Raw genomic sequence first — 19,816 nt, forward strand, 5'->3', positions numbered from 1 at the left:
TTTAACGATGGCATAAATTAATTATGTCTGTCGAGCTTTGTTCATTCATTGACATTGGTCACCGAATCAGACAGCACGGTAACTGGCCCTTCAGCCTAACTCGTCCAAGCAAAACCAAAATGGCCCATTTGCCTGCATTTGGTTCATATCCCTGTAAAACTCCTATCCATGTACCTGTCCAAAACTATTTTAAATGTTGCCTCAGCTGCCTCCTCTGGCAGCACATTCCATTGCTCGCCATACATCCAGCACCCATTGTGAAATGCACCCTGTAGATAGAGAACACATACAAACTCTTGGATACAGGAATAAGATTACACAAAATACCAATTTTGTTGTTTGGATTTCCAATGAAATTCTGTTTCCCAGAAAAAATCCCTAATGTCATGCCATTGAACTGCTTGGCTGCAATTTCAAACCGGAGACCTTTCCTCCACCAGAGGGCAGCAGTCTCTGCTGTGTGTTTTTCACGTGAGGAATGCCTGATAATATTTGATGCTTTCCCACACGTCACTAGGGGGTGCGATATTCACAGTTATCCTCAAACAGCACGTGTAGAAATATTGGGCAAGATAGACAATAGGTGCAGGAGTAAGCCATTCGGCCCTTCGAGCCAGCGCAACCATTCAATGTGATCATGGCTGATCATCCACAATCAGTACCCCGTTCCTGCCTTCTCCCCATATTCTGTGACTCCGCTATCTTTAAGATCCCTATCTATCTCTCTCTTGAAAGTATCCAGAGAACCGGCCCCCACCGCCCTCTGAGGCACAGAATTCCACAGACTCACAACTCTGTGTGAAAAAGTGTTTCCTCATCTCCGTTTTAAATGGCTTACCCCTTATTCCTAAAACAGTGGCCCCTGGTTCTGAACTCTCCCAACATCGGGAACATGTTTCCTGCCTCTAGTGTGTCCAAACCCTTAATAATCTTATATGTTTCAATAAGATACCCTCTCATCCTTCTAAATTCCATGGTATACAAGGCCAGCCACTCCATTCTCTCAGCATATGACAGTCCCACCATCCCGGGAATTAACCTTGTAAACCTACGCTGCAGTCTCCCAATAGCAATAATGTCCTTCCTCAAATTAGGGGACCAAAACTGCACACAATACTCCAGGTGTGGTCTCACTAGGGCCCTATACCACTGCAGAAGGACCGCTTTGCTTCTATACTCAACTCCTCTTGTTATGAAGGCCAAAATGCCATTCACTTTCTTCACTGCCTGCTGTACCTGCATGCTTACTTTCATTGTCTGATGAACGAGAACCCCCAGATCCTGTTGTACTACCCCTTTTCCCAATTTGACACAATTTAGATAATAATCTGACTTCCTGTTTTTGCTACCAGTGGATAACCTCACATTTATCCACATTAAACTGCATCTGCCCACTCACCCAACCTGTCCAAGTCACCCTGCATTCTCATAGCATCCTCCTCACAGTTCACACTGTCATCCAGCTTTGTGTCATCTGCAAATTTACTAATGTTACTTTGAATCCCTTCATCGAAATCATTGATGTATATTGTCAATAGCTGCGGTCCCAGCACCGAGCCTTGCGGTACCCCACTAGTCACTGCCTGCCATTCTGAAAGGGACCCGTTAATCCCTAATCTTTGTTTCCTGTTGGCCAACTAATTTTCTATCCATGTCAGCACTCTGCTACCAATACCACGTGCCCTAATTTTGCCCACTAATCTCCTGTGTGGGACCATATCAAAGGCTTTCTGGAAGTCCAGGTACACGACATCCACTGGCTCTCCCTTGTCCTTTTTCCTAGTTACATCCTCAAAAAATCCCAGAAGATTAGTCAAGCATGATTTCCCCTTCTTCAATCCATGCTGACTCGGACTGATCCTGTTACTATCCAAATGTGCCGCTATTTAATATTTAATGATTGACTCCAGCATCTTCCCCACCACCGATGTCAGGCTAACTGGTCTATAATTCCCTGTTTTCTCTCACCCACCTTTCTTAAAGTGGGATAACCTTAGCTGCCCTCCAATCCACAGGAACTGATCCTGAATTTATCGAACATTAGAAAATTATCACCAATGCATCCATGATTTATAGAGCTATTTCCTTACGTACCCTGGGATGCAGTTCATCAGGCTCTGGGGATTTATCAGCCTTCAGTCTACCCAACACCATTTCCTGCCTAATGTAGATTTCCTTCAGTTCCTCCGTCAACCCTGATCCTCTGGCCACTAGTATATCAGGAAGATTGTTTGTGTCCTCCTTAGTGCCTGTTCAACCTATCTGTCATTTCCTTGTTCCCCATAATTAATTCACATTTTCAGTCTTCAAGGGTCCAACTTTGGTCTTAACTATTTTGTTCCTCTTCACATACCTAAAGAAGCTTTTACTATCCTCCTTTATATTCTTGGCTAGCTTACCTTCGTACCTCATCTTTTCTCCCCGTATTGCCTTTTTAGTTATCTGCTGTTGCTCTTTAAACATCACCCAATCCTTTTGCTTCCCACTCATCTTTGCTACATTGTACTTCTCTTTTATTTTTATACTGTCCCTGATGTCCCTTGTCAGCCACGGTCGCCCCTCAGTCAGTCGGATCAGTTCATCCACTAGAATTGCCACTGAAAAATGTAAATACCTTGGAGTTTATGCGACTAGAAAATATACCTCTCTATTCCAAGCAAATTTTCCACCATTAATTACTAAATTAAATGCCCATATTCAATTTTGGAAAACACTTCCTATTTCCCTTATAGGTAGAGTAAATGCTATAAAGATGATTTTCCTTCCACAACTCTTCGACCTACTTCAATCAATACCGATTAATCTCCCTAAAAGCATTTTTAAGAAACTTGGCTGTGATTACAAATTTTATCTAGGATTATAAAACTCATAGAATTCATAAATGACATTTATGTAAACCTAAAGAAAACGGTGGGCTGGCTCTCTCCAATTTTCTTTTCTATTTCTGGGCAACTAATATTAAAAATTTAATCTACTGATTGGATGATACATGTCACCAAGTAAACTGGTTAAAATGGCGAGGGAAGATTGTTCACCTTTCAATATAGGTGCGATTTTTCTTTCTCCAATACATCTGAATAAATCAACCTATGAGAAAAATCTGATAATTCATCGCACCCTACGAATTTGGAATCGACTCTCAAATTGAGAGATTTCTCTCTCCTTTTACCAATCGCCAACAATCCCTCGTTTAAACCGTCTACTTTAGATAAGGCATTTGCACAATGGGAAAACTCAGGAATTAAAACGCTGGGAGATCTTTATGAGAAGGGGATCTTCCTCTCGTTTCAAGAATTACAGGATAATATCATTTGAAAGCTAGTAATTTTTTTAGATATCTTTAAATCAAGACTATGTGAAAACACACATGCAAGACTGTCATTCTATGGGCCCTGATATATTAGACGAATGCATGAATAGAAAAGCGGATACAAGTAAGTTAATATACTATATTTACAATACCCTTTTAACTGCACATATCCCTCCTTCTGAAATGATTATGCGAGCATGGGAAGATAAATTGGGCTTACCAATCTCCCCCGGTGGTTCTCAAGAGGGCGTACCTGTTTTCATTAGGCACAGATACCTGGGTCTCCTGCATTCCACGGTTACCACCCTTTCTCTTAGTCACACACCTTCGTTCTTCCCGTATCCTTGGCGTGACAACCTCACTGTAGATGTTGTCCAGGAAACTCTTGTTTTCCCGGATGGTCCTGAGGTCATCCAGTGCTTCTCCAGTGCCCCAACACGGTCCTTCAGGAGCCGAACCTGGACACACTTGCCACAGTTGTAGCAGCCAGAGGCTCCATCCGTGTCCCTGGCCTCCCACATCCTGCAAGTTCACACTGCCTCATCTTACCCGTAATGTGTTCACCATGTCCCGTCCTCTCCAGCTTTTGCATAGTCTCCTCTCCTTAGCCTCCATGCCGAAGACTCTTGAGCCAAAAACTCGCACTTTTCTCACAAGGCACTTCCCTTGACAAAGTGTTCCCCGACAGCAAGCCTTGCTTATATTGGCTGATAAATTGCCCAATAAACCAATAACCAATAAATCATTTTGCGGATTGCTTACCTTACAGCCAATCACTGAACTCCCTCCTGCCGCTCCCGAGCTTGAAGGAATGCGTTCCTAGCTGGTCACGCCCGTTTTTTAAACTAACCGCTCCTGAAATGGAGCAAGAGAAACTCCCAAGAGCTTACCTTACAGCCAATCACCGAACTCCCTCCTGCAAAGGCAATGGCAAAGATGCCATTGAATTTATTGTGGGAATTACAATTTGCTTTCTATTTTGCTTTGGTTTTGACAATTTAGTTTAATTTGGAGCTACAGAGTGGAACTGGGTCCTTCTGCCCACCGAATCAATGCCTACCATCAATTACCCTCTCACACTAGTATATGTTATCCCCCTTTCTCATCCACTCACTGAACGTTTTTGGACATTTTGTTTGCAGAGTCTATTAACTATAAACCTGGGCATTTTTCTGTGTGGGATAAAACCAGAGCGCCCGGAAGAAACCCATGCGGTCTCAGGAAGAATGTGCAAACTCCACGTAGACAACTCCCAACCACACTTTGTGTAAAACAAAAACTTACATCGCACATTTTCTTCTCACACCTTAAAACAATGCCCTCTACTATATGGCAGTTCCACCCTGGGAAAATAGCATTCTGACTATCAACCTGATTTCTGGTTCTCATAATTTTATATACAGTGCATTCAGAAAGTATTCAGACCCCTTCACTTTTACCACATTTTGTTATGTAACAGCCTTATTTTAAAATTAATTACATTTTTTCTTATCATCAAACTACATACAATATGAAGAAGCAAAAACAGGTGTTTAGAAATATTTGCAAATTAATTAAAAATAAATAACTGAAATATCACATTTACATAAGTATTCAGACCCTTTGCTATGACACTCAAAATTGAGCTTAGGTTCATCCTGTTTCCATTGATTATCCTTGTGATGTTTCTACATCTTGATTGGAGTCCACCAGTGGTAAATTAAATTGATTGAACATGATTTTGAAAGGCACACACCTGTCTATATAAGGTCCCACAGTTGACAGTGTATGTCAGAGCAAAAACCAAGCCATGAAGATGAAGGAATTGTCCATAGATCTCTGAGACAGGATTGTGTCGAGGCACAGATCTGGGGAAGGGTATAAAACAATTTCTGCAGCATTGCAGGCCCTGAAGAGCACAGTGGCATCCGTCATTCTTAAATGGAAGAAATTAGGAACCACTTCATAGAGCTGGCCACCCGGCCAAACTGAGCAATCGGGGGAGAAGCGCCTTGGTCAGGGAGGTGACCAAAAACCGGTGGTTACTCTGACAGAGCTCCAGAGTTTCTCTGTGGAGATGGGAGAACCTTCCAGAAGGACAACTATATCTGCAGCACTCCACCAATCAGGCCGTTATGGTAGAGTGGCCACACGGAAGCCACTCCTCAGTAAAAGGCACATGACAGCCCACTTGGAGTTTGCTAAAAGGTACCTAAAGAACTCTCATTCCAAGAGAAACAAGATTTTCTGGTCTGATGAAACCAAGATTGAACTATTTGACCTGGATGCCAAGTGTCACATCTGGAGGCAACCAGGCATCGCTCATCACCTGGCCAATACCATACCTACGGTGAAGCCTAGTGGTGGCAGCATCATGCTGTGCGGATGTTTTTCAATGGCAGGAACTGGGAAACTAGTCAGGTTCAAGGGAAAGATGAACAGAGCAAAGTAGAGAGATCCTTGATGAAAACCAGCTCCAAAGCGTTCTGGACCTCAGACTGAGGCGGAGGTTCACCTTCCCACAGGACAACGACCCTAAGCACACAGACAAGACAACGCAGGAGTGGCTTTGTGACAAGTTTGTGAATGTTCTTGAGTGGCCCAGCCAGAGCCAGATCTTCCCCAGATCTGTGTCTCGACACAGATTAGTACCCAATCGAACATCTCTGGAGGGACCTGAAAATAGTTCAGCGTCGATGCTCCCCATCCAACATGACAGAACTTGAGAGGATCTGCAGAGAAGAATGCAATTACACAAATACAGGTCTACCAAGCTTGTAGCGTCATAACCAAAAAGACTTGAGACTGTAATCACTGCCAAAGGTGCCTCAACAAAGTATTGAGTAAAGGGTCTGAATACCTATGTAAATGTGATATTTCAGTTATATCTTTTTAATGACTTTGCAAAAATTTCTACACCTGTTTTCGCTTTTTTATTAAGGGGTATTGTGTGTAGATTGATGATTAAAAAAAATAATTGAATCCATTTTAGAATAGGGCGGTATGAACGTTGAGGTTCTCCAATTGGAGAACCCCTTTACTTCTCCAATTTCAGGTAGTCCTGGCTTTCTCCCTCCTTCCCCTCCCCTTCCCAGCTCTCCCACACCCAACTGTCTCCGCCTCTTCCTTTCTTCTTCAAGGTCAAGAAGGGTCTTGACCTGAAACATCACCTATTCACTCACTCCTTAAATGCTGCCTCACCCGCTGAGTTTCTCCAGCATTTTTGTCTACCATCATAGGTTAACCTACACATCCCTGAGATAATTCTTGTAAACCTCCTCTGGACCTTCTCCAGAGCCGGCACATCCTTTTTCAGATATAGTGCCCAAAATTGCTCACATTTTCATCTTGGCTCTTTGGTGAAGGAATTGAGCTCTTTGTTGCTGGTTCCTGAGTCTATAATCCTTTGGATGGATGAGGTATGAGAATAGAAGATAATAGAGAATTTAAACTGAATGTAAAGGAATATTTGAGGCTCCTGGACCTGAAACCATTGGAATTCTTGTGGCACAGAGCAGATGAAGGTGTAAAATAGACTGATTTTTTTTATTGTTCTTATGTTTCTGTGTCCATGAGCAGTTCTCTTCTGAGTAAAACGGGTTGGAATCCCAAGTCTCACTACCACACAATTAGTTTAGTTTAGAGATACAGGTCGGAAACGGGCCCTTCAGCCCACCGAGTCTGCATTGGCCAGCGATCCCCGCAGATTAACACTATCCCACACACACTAGGGACAAGTTACACATTCATTAGGCCAATTAACCTACATACCGGTACATCTTGAGTGTGGTAGCATACCGAAGATCTCGAAGAAAACCCATGCAATCACGGGGAGAATGTAAATACTCTGTACAGACAGCACCCATAGTCGGGATCGAACCCGGCTCTCCGACGCTGCAAGCGCTGTAAGGTAGTAAGTTTACCGCTGCACCACCGTGACCGCCCTAAATCATTGTGTCAACCTTGTTTATAATATGAATCTCAATTTCAGGTGCAAATTTTGATCTTTTCATGATGGCAACAGGTCAGATTGAAATTTGCATGCAAGACAAATTCACAAGCAAACTCAAAAGTAATGGAGATAAAAATATAGACAGCTTCAGTGGAGCATTAACCGACACCTGGTCTTATTGACAATCGTTGCTTGTGTTGATTAGATACAGAAAGGAAGAGATTATAAATTTGGACAAATGGAAATGGATTTAAATGTATAGTCTCCAGGCAAATGATAAGATAACCCAGTACTTGCTTTCCTCTTCAACAGCTAATGTTGAAATAATGCATCATTCATTCACAACATGGTGAAACACTTTGTTGTAGAGCAATGCCCACTTTTAAAAGAATGCTTGCACATTGTAGCTTTTGGTTCTTTGTTCCAATAAAGTATTTATTTGATTACCTTTAAATTATTCTGGAGATCAACTTCTGCTACCTGTTCAGGTGGAGTTCAGATACCCAAATCCCTGTGTGAAAAATGGGTTCTCCAACTTTGCAACCGACCAATTTTCAGACTGTAGCATTTGACTATTGTCCCACTCAAAAGGCAAAGTGTTTTCTTCTGTCTCTACCCCAACCCGTCATCTTGGATAACATCTTTGTAAACTCTTCCCCCATTTTCCCTTCTCAAAGCAAAACTCTGTACATTTTCCAATCTCACTAGTGACACAATTCACATCCCGATCAAACAATTGAACACCATTATTTATCCTCTTTGAACAAGTGGAAACTTGCCCAACAAATTTTGCAAATATATAGAAGATAGACACAAAGTGCTGGAATAACTCAGGCAGCATCGCTGGAAACGAGAAAAGGTAACGTTTCAGGTCAAGACATTTCTATAGTATTTTACCAGTAACAAGATATTTTGATAGAAAATTATATAGAAAATATTTGGGCAACAGATGCCTTTATTCTATTCATGTTACAAATTTATAATTTACTGTTTTTCTGTGTGCTCAAACAGTTAGGGCAAGGAAAAACAAAAAAGCAACTATTGCACATTTACAAAATAGGATACACGGGTTTACAGTTTGCATAAATGTCTTCTGCCATACAAGATACACGTGTGATTGGTATTTCTGTTCATCTGGAGAAAGAAAGGGAGCATTCTCTTTTTATATAAAAGCAGTAGCAGCTGGCACTTTACTTCTGGAAATTCACTGGATTGAACAAATTGCACATTTGTTTCATGATTCATCTTACCACAGATATTTACATAATGAAGCACTCACCAGATTATTTGAACAATTCTTCGTCCAACTTGGCACTAAAAGTTTACAATGTACTGCAACAGATTTGAAGAGATTAGTTTGAAATGTTGAGCTGTTTTTTACATTCCAAGAAGTGATTTTTATTCTAAAGTTTACATATATTAACATTGATGGGAATCATTAGTAGCAGGGGCAGATGAATTTAGTGAATAATACAACATTTTAAAAAGTGATGCATTTGCATTTCACCATTTGTACTTGTAATCAACCTGATTTCATTTCCCCCAAAAGTTATTAGGTTGTGGATTTGGTTGCTATTCATGTCTGTACATTGTGCTTTGCTCATCAAACAATTAAAAACATGATATTCTTAAACTATTCCTTTCATAGATGTGTGGCATGTGGAAAAATAAGCATTTTCATTTCAATGAAACAAACTTTCGATATCTCTTGTTTAAAATGTCACTCGGTTTTAAAACTCGGGTAAACCACCTGCTCGTTTAGTCAGTATTACACATCAGTGTTAAGGCACTGATTAAATTAAAGTCTTTGTGGAATATTACAAAACACGTTGTGTAATTAAAAATAGTTTTTTGATTTATATGGACATCCAAACTATAAATGAATAGAATCAGACAATAACTCATGGAACACTCCTGAAATTTACCTGAATAATCTGCAAAATGGCCTATCTACTAATAATTGATTAAATCTAGATACGGTGTTAATGTGATCTCTATGAAAACATATCTATCATATCAGTTCTTTATTAAAGTATATTTATTAATTTCCTGAATTGGAAAGGCATCCCAACTGACGTTGTGCAGCAGCTGCTGTGAATAATGGTCCATCAAACATCCTGTGCAGTTAAAAGTAGTCGAGTGCCACATGTAGCTGACATATTTCACTCATCTAGCTTTGACTCATCCAATTTTGAGAAAACTGCCGGACTTCACTATATCTTCGAAATGTCACGGGCATCATTTTGCAGGCTGTGTAGTGATTAGGGTCAAATATCATTCCCTTCTAGTTTACCAGACCCTTATCCACATCGAGCCATCTCACAATGGAAAATTATTCACTACTATATTATTTTACTAAATGAACTACAGAACATGTTGATGAATCTTGTGCTTCAATGCAGTGACCCAACGAGCAGTCAGCCTTCATTCCAGCTCAGATTGATTACTACACAGAAGGGATAGTGGAAGTGGCTGCTGTGTTGTTACCTTGGCTTTACCAAAAGTTCTAGTTATTTAAGGAGTAAAAAAAAAAGGTATATACATAGTGCTATTTTCAATTTCAGGAAGTCCCTAAACCTTTTACGATCAACATATTACTTTTGAAACATAGTCGCTATTGCAGTAACTACAGGAGTGAACTTGTGCACAGCAAGTGCCCATGGAAGAACAATTTGGTAATAACCAGGCGGATGGATTTAGAGGCGAGGGACATTGGATAACGTCTCTGCTTCTCTCCAAAATGATGCCATGGGATCCTTGAAATTATCCATGTGGGTTCCTCACATGGAATTGTAATATAGATGATTTGATGGCCATCAAGTGGAAGACTGCCTTCCACAGATCTGGTTTGTCCAAAACATTGAATCTGTCAATTTGATATTCTGTTTTGAAAGTTCTTCTATGGCTGTTGCTGGTACTGCCCCTCTGTGGCAGTGTAAAAGTCTTCAAGCAGTCCTTTCAGGTATTCAAATGTTGGACGATTTTCAGCACTGCTTTTCCAACAATCTTTCATGACATCATAAAGCTCCTGGGGACATTCTTCAGGCCGTGGCATACGATAACCGCGCCCAATAGCATTTACAACTTCCGTGTTGGACATGCCTACAAGAGAGCAAAATAAATTTGCTTAGACAGTGTAAGGTTTTAAAAAGATGACTGCAATGAAAATAGAGAGATGGGGAGGGAGACAGAGAGAGAGAGAGAGAGAGACAGCCAGAGACAGCGAGTGAGCCCGGGACGGAGCAGCCAGCCTTCCGCCCAGTAGCTACCCACCAACCACCACCACCACTGTTTGTGCCTATGCCGAAGGACACCTTGGCTGGCTGGTGGGCGGGCCGGCAGAAGGGTCCCCTCCCCAGCAGCGCTGTCCTTTTACAGCCACTTCCCACTTTACAGCCGCTTCCCATCAGCTGCTAGCAATGAGGGATAGACTTGGCTATCCTCAGTACAGCAACATCGTTCTTGACGTTGTTGTACTGAGGGATAACCAAGTATATCTTTCTTGGCTAACATATGGAAATTACTTGTTGTCAGCGAAACAATGAAACATTAGGCAATTTGAATAATATCTTGAGCAAAAATAATATTTTAATAATTTGAGCAAACCACGGAAAATAAAAATAATATATCAACGATTATGGAATAATACTATGATATGTTCAGCCATATGAAGTGCATTAAATGTCAAAATACAAACAAAGTTAACATTAGGAGTAGGATAAGCAAGAAAAAGTTATTTGCTGGAATGTAATAAATTGCTCAAATTTATTCATGTGTAACCATATAACAATTACAGCACGGAAACAGGCCATCTCGGCCCTACAAGTCCGTGCCGAACAAATTTTTTTTTCCCCTTAGTCCCACCTGCCTGCACTCATACCATAACCCTCCATTCCCTTCTCATCCATATGCCTATCCAATTTATTTTTAAATGATACCAATGAACCTGCCTCCACCACTTCCACTGGAAGCTCATTCCACACCGCTACCACTCTCTGCGTAAAGAAGTTCCCCCCCATATTACCCCTAAACTTCTGCCCCTTAATTCTGAAGTCATGTCCTCTTGTTTGAATCTTCCCTTTTCTCAAAGGGAAAAGCTTGTCCACATCAACTCTGTCTATCCTTCTCATCATTTTAAAGACCTCTATCAAGTCCCCCCTTAACCTTCTGTGCTCCAGAGAATAAAGACCTAACTTATTCAACCTATCTCTGTAACTTAGTTGTTGAAACCCAGGCAACATTCTAGTAAATCTCCTCTGTACTCTCTCTATTTTGTTGACATCCTTCCTATAATTGGGCGACCAAAATTGTACTCCATACTCCAGATTTGGTCTCACCAATGCTTTGTACAATATTAACATTACATCCCAGCTTCTATCCTCAATGCTCTGATTTATAAAGGCTAGCATACCAAAAGCTTTCTTTACCACCCTATCTATATGAGATTCCACCTTCAAGGAACTATGCACGGTTATACCCAGATCCCTCTGTTCAACTGTATTCTTCAATTCCCTACCATTTACCATGTACGTCCTATTTTGATTTGTCCTGCCAAGGTGTAGCAACTCACATTTATCAGCATTAAACTCCATCTGCCATCTTTCAGCCCATTTTTCCAAATGGCCTAAATCACTCTGTAGACTTTGGAAATCCTCTTCATTATCCACAACACCCCCTATCTTGGTATCATCTGCATACTTACTAATCCAATTTACCACACCTTCATCCAGATCATTGATGTACATGACAAACAACAAAGGACCCAACACAGATCCCTGAGGCACCCCACTAGTCACCTGCCTCCCAACCCGATAAACAGCCATCCACCATTACCCTCTGGCTTCTCCCATTCAGCCACTGTTGAATCCATCTTGCTATTCCTGCATTTATACCCAACAGTTGAACCTTCTTAACCAACCTTCCATGAGGAACCTTGTCAAAGGCCTTACTAAAGTCCATATAGACAACATCCACTGCTTTACCCTCGTCAATTTCCCTAGTAACCTCTTCAAAAAATTCAAGAAGATTAGTCAAACATGACCTTCCAGGCACAAATCCATGTTGACTGTTCCATGTGTAGTCTGCCAATATAAATATTGTTCAGAATGTAAAAAGATTATTGCATTAATAGAACTGCACAGGAATAGCCTTTTGGCCCACAATGTCTTTGCCAAACAAAAATGCCAAGACAAAACCCTTATCTGCCTACACACAATCCATATCTCTCAATTCTCTGCAAAACCTTATGCCTATCCATAAATCTCATAAATGTCATTATTGCATCTGCCTCCACCACCACCAATGGCAGCGCCTTCCAGGCATTCACCACCCTCTGTAAAAAGGTTGCCCTCACATCTCCTTTAAACTTTGCCCCTCTCACCTTACAACTACAGTGCTTTCAAAAAGTATTCAGAAACCTTCACTTTTTCCACATTTTGTTACGTTACAGCATTTTAAAATGGATTAAATTTTTTTTTTTAATCATCAATCTACACACAATACCCCAGAATGAAGAAGTGAAAACAGGTGTTTAGAATTTTTTGCAAAGTAATTAAAAATAAATAACTGAAATATCACATTTACATAAGTATTCAGACCCTTTGCTATGACACTCAAAATTGAGCTTAGGTTCATCCTGTTTCCATTGATTATCCTTGAGATGTTTCTACAACTTGATTGGAGTCCACCAGTGGTAAATTAAATTGATTAGACATGATTTGGAGATGGCACACACCTGTCTATATAAGTTCCCACAGTTGACAGTGCATGTCAGATCAAAAACCAAACCATGAAGACAAAAGAATTGTCTGTAGACCTCCAAGACATGATTGTGTCGAGACACAGATCTGGAGAAAGGTATAAAACAATTTCTGGAGCATTGCTGGTCCCAAAGGGCACAGTGGCCTCCATCATACATAAATGGAAGAACATTGGAACCACCTAGACTCTTCATAGAGCTGGCTGCCCGGCCAAACTGAGCAATCAGGGGAGAAGGGCCTTGGTGAGGGAGGTGACCAAGAATCCGATGGTCATTCTGACAGCTCCAGAGTTCACTTGTGGAGATGTGAGAACCTTCCGGAAGGACAACTATATCTGCGGCACTCCATCAATCAGGCCTTTATGCTAGAGTGGCCGGACGGAAGCCACACCTCAGTAAAAGGCACATGACAGCCAGCTTGGAGTTTGCCAAAAGGGTTGTTTTTTTTTGGTGCTCTGGTCTGATGCCTAGCGTCACATCTGGAGGAAACCAGGGACCCACGCATCACCTGGCCAATACCATACCTATGGTGAAGCATGGTGGTGGCAGCATCACACTGTTTTTTCAGTGGCAGGAACTGGGAGACTAGTCAGGATCGAGGGAAAGATGAATGGAGCAAAGTACAGAGAGATCCTTGATGAAAACCTGCTCCATAGCATTCTGGGCCTCAGACTGGGGTGGAGGTTCACCTTCTAACAGGCCAACAACCCTAAGCACACAGCCAAGACAATGCAGGAGTGGCTTCATGACAAGTCTGTGAATTCCTTGAGTGGCCCCAGCCAGAGCTCGGACTTGAACCCGATCGAACATCTCTGCAGGGACATGAAAATAGCTGTGCATCGACGCTCCCCATCCAACCTGACAGAGCTTGAGAGGATCTGCAGAGAAGAATGGGAGAAATTACCCAAATACAGGTGTGCCAAGCTTGTAGCGTCATACCCAAGAAGACTGGAGGCTGTAAACGCTGCCAAAGGTGCCTCAACAAAGTACTGAGTAAAGGGTCTAAATACTTGTGTAAATGTGATATTTCAGTTATTTCTTTTTAATTACTTTGCAAAAATTTCTAAGCACCTGTTTTCATTTTTTTTTATAAAGGGGTATTTTGTGTGGATTGATGATAAAAAAGAAAAAAACTCATTTTTAGAATAAGGCTGTAACATAACAAAACGTGGAAAAAGTGAAGGGGTCTGAATACTTTCTGAATGCACTGTATATATGCCCTATAGTATTTTATATTTCCACTGTGGGAAAATGATTATACGCTACCTATCCCTCTGATAATCTATGTACTTCTATCAGGTTTCCCCTCAACCTCCAGCATTCTGGTGAAAACAGTGCAGGTCCGTCCAACCTCTCCCTTTAGCTACTGCCCCATAATCCAGACTAAATTCTAGTAAACCTCCCCTGCAGCCTTTCCAAATCCTCCACCTCCTCCAGTATTGGGATAACCGGATTGAATGCAATTCTCAAAATAATACGTTCCACAAAACTTTTAGATTAGAGCATAATCTGTGAAAATTATATTGAAAATGTATTGGTATAAATAAATTATTGTCTGCTGTTTCATAACGTCAAATTCGGTTTTGTCCCAAATCTTGCCCTAAAAATAGTGGGAAGGAAGACTGATGTGCATGATGCCTTTTTGACAAAGGCTTTTTGACCATGGTTTCCCATCATTTTGTCCATTGTTACGTTTGCAGCTGGTGTTCTGTGATACTGGGATAACATAAGTTCTAGAGTAATAAAAAGGAACTGCAGATGCTGGTTTATCAGTCTGAAGAAGATCCCCCATCGAAAAATCAATTATCCATTTTCTCCAGATATGTAGCCTGAGCCACTGAGTTATTCCAGCATTTTGTATCTATCCAATCTCCAGAGTACTCTTGATACCCACAGTTCTTCTGATGTCTGCTATGTATGGTGTATTTTGCTTTGAGCAGTGAAAAATGAAACATTTGCAGGAAGGAGACAAAAGGCTGAAATAGCCCATATTCTATTGAAACTTTACCAAAGTAATTCTAAGCAGTAATATCAAAACAGAAGGGTAAAAAAAAAGGCTGTGGGTAATCCCGGGGCATTGGTGGAATTTAAGTTCATTAAAGGCCGACTCTTTAGCTTAGCGTAGAGATACAGCTTAGAAACAGGCCCTTCGGCCCAACCAGTCTATGCCGACCATATACTGGTGCCCTCCCCTATTGTCTCATTTACTGGTGCTCTATTCTAATCTCCCACTTTGGCTAATATCCCTTCAAACCAGTACCTGCCTAACTGGTCCTTAAGCGTTGCACTACCTCCTCCGGCAGCTTGTTCCATACACCCACCTTTGTGTGGAAAAAGTTACCCCTTAGATTCCTATTAAATCTTTTCCCCTTCAATTTAAACCTTTGTGCTCTGGTTCTTGATTCCCCTACTCTGGGCAAGAGACTCTGCGCATCTACCCGATCTATTCCTCTCATGATTTTATACACCTCTATAAGATCACCCCTGATCCTCCTGATCTCCAAGGAATAGAGTCCCAGCCTGCTCAAACTCTCCCGAAAGTTCAGGCCCTCACCAACATCTTATACAACTATATCATAACCTCCCAACTTCTATACTCAATACTTGACTGATGAACGCTGATATGCCATTCTCGCTATTGAGGGAGTGCAGCGTAGATTCACTAGGTTAATTCCCAGGATGGCGGGACTGTCATATGCTGAGAGAATGGAGCGGCTGGGCTTGTATACTTTGGAATTTAGAAGGATGAAATGGGATCTTATTGAAACATATAAGATTATTAAGGGTTTGGACACGCTAGAGGCAGGAAACTTGTTCCCGATGTTGGGGGAGTCCAGAACCAGGAGCCACAGTTTAAGAATAAGGCCATTTAGAATGGAGATGAGGAAACACTTTTTCACTATGGAATTCTGTGGAATTATCTGGTGGAGGCCAGTTCTCTGGATACTTTCAAGAGAGCTAGATAGGGCTCTTAAAAATAGCGGAGTCAGGGGATATGGGGCAAAGGCAGGAATAGGGTACTGATTGTGGATAATCAGCCTTGAATGGCGGTGCTGGCTCGAAGGGCCGAATGGCCTACTCCTGCACCTATTGTCTATTGTATAAGCCTTTTTGACCACTCTATCTACCTGTGCCTCCACTTTCATGGCATCCTGGATCCCTCTGATCTACAATACTCCCCAGAATCCTACCATTCACTGTGACGGTCCAGCCCATGTTTATAGTATAGTTTATTATCACATGGACCGAGGTACAGTGAAAAGCTTTTGCTGCGTGCTAACCAGTCAGCGGAAAGACAATACATGATTACAATCGAGCCATTTGCAGTGGAGAGATACATAGAGACATAGTCATAGAGTGATGCAGTGTGGAAACTGGCCCTTCAGCCCAACTCGCCCACACCGGCCAACAATGTCGCAGCTACCCTCGTCCCACTTGCCTGTGCTTGGTCCATAACCCTCAAACTTGTCCTATCCATGTACCTGTCCAACTGTTTCTTAAACGGTGGGATAGTCCCAGCCTCAGCTACCTCCTCTGGCAGCTTGTTCCATACACCCACTGTGTGAAAAGGTTACCCCTCGGATTCCTATTAAATCTTTTCCCCTTTACCTTGAACCTATGTCCTCTGGTCCTCGATTCCCCTACTCTGGGTAAAAGACTCTGTGCATCTACCCAATCTATTCCTCTCATGATTGTATACATCTCTATAAGAACTCCTACGCTCCATGGAGCAGAGACCCAGCCTTTTCAACCTCTCCCTATAGCTCACACCTTCTAGTCCTGGCAACATCCTCGTAAATCTTTTCTGAACCCTTTCAAGCTTGACAATTATCTGTTTAATGGAAAACAATCCATGGCAATTCTGAAACTTGCTTTCACTGCATACAATGCTTAATGCAAAGGAATGCAATCCTAAAAGAATGAAATATTAATCTACAGGAAGAATGACATCAAATCATAGGAAGAAATGGAAACAAAAAAAACCAAGATCAAAGATCAATCATGTAATGTCCTGTTGGAAGCTTGGCCAGTATGTCACCCCAGTTGTCAGACTTCATGAAATAAAGGAACTGGTAAATTTGAGGCATTTCTCAACACCAAACTTTAATTTTATTTCCCCCTTCTAAATTTAACTATAACTGATTAAGAAATAAACTAACTCAACGGGATTGGGAAAGACCAAAGAGATTTCGAAAGACACACAATTTTCTCATATTTCGTATTTCTCATGACATCGGCGGCCTTACAGTCTCTTCGGCTTCTCAGTGGATTCCTGTAAGTTCCACCTCCTACTTATTTATTTGTAACTTCTCTCTCACATCCCTGATTTCCCCCGATTCTTTAACACCCACCTATAATTAACTGTAGCATAACTTTAATGGCATGGGAAGAAAGACCAGGGAGTTGCAGGGGAAAAAATAAATAAAATCATATAAATTCCACATGAACAGTATCTAAGCTCCAGTTGGAAGTGGGAGCTGTGTGGCAATGGTAAAATCACATTTTAAGAATTAAAAACATCACTTGGTCAGAGAATGGAACAATCAGCATGGTAACAACTTATTGGTTCGTTTAGATCAAATGTGTGAGATCATGAACTTTACTCAGGGTGATTGGAATACTTTGTCCCTGAAAGGTGGTGAAGGCCAGATCATTAGTTATATTTAAGGTGGAGATGGGTGAATGTTTGAAAGATTGAGGAACCGAAGGTAATGGGGAACTTTCAGGTTATCATAGATCAGCCATGATCTTATTAAATGGTAAGGTGGAGATGGATGAATGTTTGAAAGATTGAGGAACCGAAGGTAATGGGGAACTGTATCGCAAAGTTCAGGTCTATCATAGATCAAGGCCAGAACCCAATATTCAACCCACTCTGGGGACTGTTGTGCTCAAAATAAATCCTATTAAATGGTAGGCAGAAATTGAGGGTCTTGGTAGTTCTATCTAAACTTTGCAACCCATTTTTCCCAACCACAACCCTTTTTAAAACAATGCTTATCAGAGTCAAATAGATACCGCAACTCACAAACGTTGAAATGATTTAGTTTCCCCAGTGTAGCGAGGTCAGTGAAAAGCTGCTAACCCAATAGCTTCCAGAAACCTTGCTAGATGTCAACCCTCTTTCAGAAATAGAAATTCCACGTTCTAACACTCTCGACAAAGCAAATTTACAATCCAAGGTACTTTCCAACCCATTACTAACCCAACCACAACCCTTAATTTAGCCAGTCATTTCTTCACTTGCTGATCAGAGTCTTATACTATAGATACCGCAACTCACAAAACGTTTGAGGGGATTTAGTTTATTGTCACGTGTAGCGAGGTACAGTGAAAAACTATTGCTAATCACATGCTACCTAGCTATCCAAGAATGTAACGCAGTCAACCTATTCTTTCATCTGAATCATCACTGACCACCGTTGGAACAGTCTTCTCTAACACTTCTTCTTCCGCAATCCAGATCATCAGTTGAAGAAGGGTTTGCCCGAAACGTTGCCTATTTCCTTCGCTCCATAGATGCTGCTGCACCCGCTGTTTTCTCCAGCAATTGTGTACCTCGATTTTCCAGCATCTGCAGTTCCCAATCCAGATCTTGATTTAATAAATGTCCTTGGATCTTCTCTGTGTTCTGCAGCTCCTCCAGCCACTGCTTCACTTCCTTATTCCAAATGTCAGCTTCTTTTCTGCAATCTGCTTATTATCCAGAGGTGATCTTTGTTGGTCAAGCTGTGGCATACCCTCGCAGAACCCATGATTAGTTTAGTTAAATTCAGTTTATTGTCATGTGTACCGAGGTTTTGTTGCATGCTATCAAGTCAGCAGAAAGACAATACATGGTTACAATCCAGCCGTTTACACCATATAGATACATGTTAAGGGAATAGCGTTTTGTGCAAGGTAAAGCCAGCAAAGTCTGATCAAGGATAATCCAAGGGTCACCAATGAGGTAGATGGCAGTTCCAGACTGCTCTCTAGTTGTGCTAGGGTAATCCAGTTGTCTGATAGCAGCTAAGAAGAATCTGTAGGTGTGTGTTTTCACACTTCCATACATTTTGCTTGATGGGAGAGGGGAGAAGAGGGAGTGACCAAGGTGCCTTTGTCTTCTTTTCTTTCACAAACTTACTGAAAACTTACATTTTTGACTTTGCTTTTGGTTGCCTCTCTTTACTCCATTGCAATGGAGGGGTGTAGATATAAGGAAGGATTTATAGGCTGGATTTATTTGCACTGGAACAGAGGTGGTGCAGGGGTATCCTTAGCAAGGTTTACAAACCTTAGAGAGATTTACATTAGGGGTATATCCAGGGTAAATAGTTAGTCTTTTTCTCAAGGCAAGGGAGCCTAGAACGGGAGGACACAGGTTTACGGTCAAATGAGAGAATCTTAGAGGAGATCTGAGGTGCAAGTTTTTCCAATACAAAGAATGATAGTTATCTTGAATTAATTACCAGAGGAGGTGGTGAAGGCAGACGCAATTCCAACATTTGAAACACATCTGTATGGGTATTTAGATCGGAAAAGGCCCAGTGCATGCAATTGGGATTAGCGTATGTGGACATCATGTTCTTCATGAATAAAGTGGGTTAATAGGTCTGGTTTCTCTGCTTACTTTTCGCTGATTTTATGATTAATAAGATCACGGTTTATACGATTTTAACTTAAACATCGCTTTCCCTTCTACTCATAATCTTTCACAACTTCCCTATGATTAATCTATTTACCTCGGTTGTGAAAACATTCAAAGACTCTGTTTCCAATCAACTCTCTCTCTCCACCCTGCCACTCCATCTTTGAGAAGTAATGTTCCAAAAAC

The 19,816-nt window shown here is 41.4% G+C and overlaps 1 protein-coding gene across 1 annotated transcript in view; it reads right to left on the reverse strand.

Annotated features, from left to right (window-relative positions):
* Positions 1 to 8,164: 8,164 nt before the first annotated feature.
* lyn (LYN proto-oncogene, Src family tyrosine kinase) overlaps positions 8,165 to 19,816 on the reverse strand; it is a 104,032-nt gene continuing 92,380 nt past the window's right edge. Inside the window, 1 exon segment of the mRNA XM_055634055.1 lies at positions 8,165 to 10,343. Within this exon segment, the coding sequence (XP_055490030.1) occupies positions 10,141 to 10,343 (203 nt within the window). The 3' untranslated portion in view covers positions 8,165 to 10,140.

This window comes from Leucoraja erinacea, chromosome 4, assembly GCF_028641065.1.
Source record: "Leucoraja erinacea ecotype New England chromosome 4, Leri_hhj_1, whole genome shotgun sequence".
Taxonomy (NCBI): Eukaryota; Metazoa; Chordata; class Chondrichthyes; order Rajiformes; family Rajidae; genus Leucoraja; species Leucoraja erinaceus.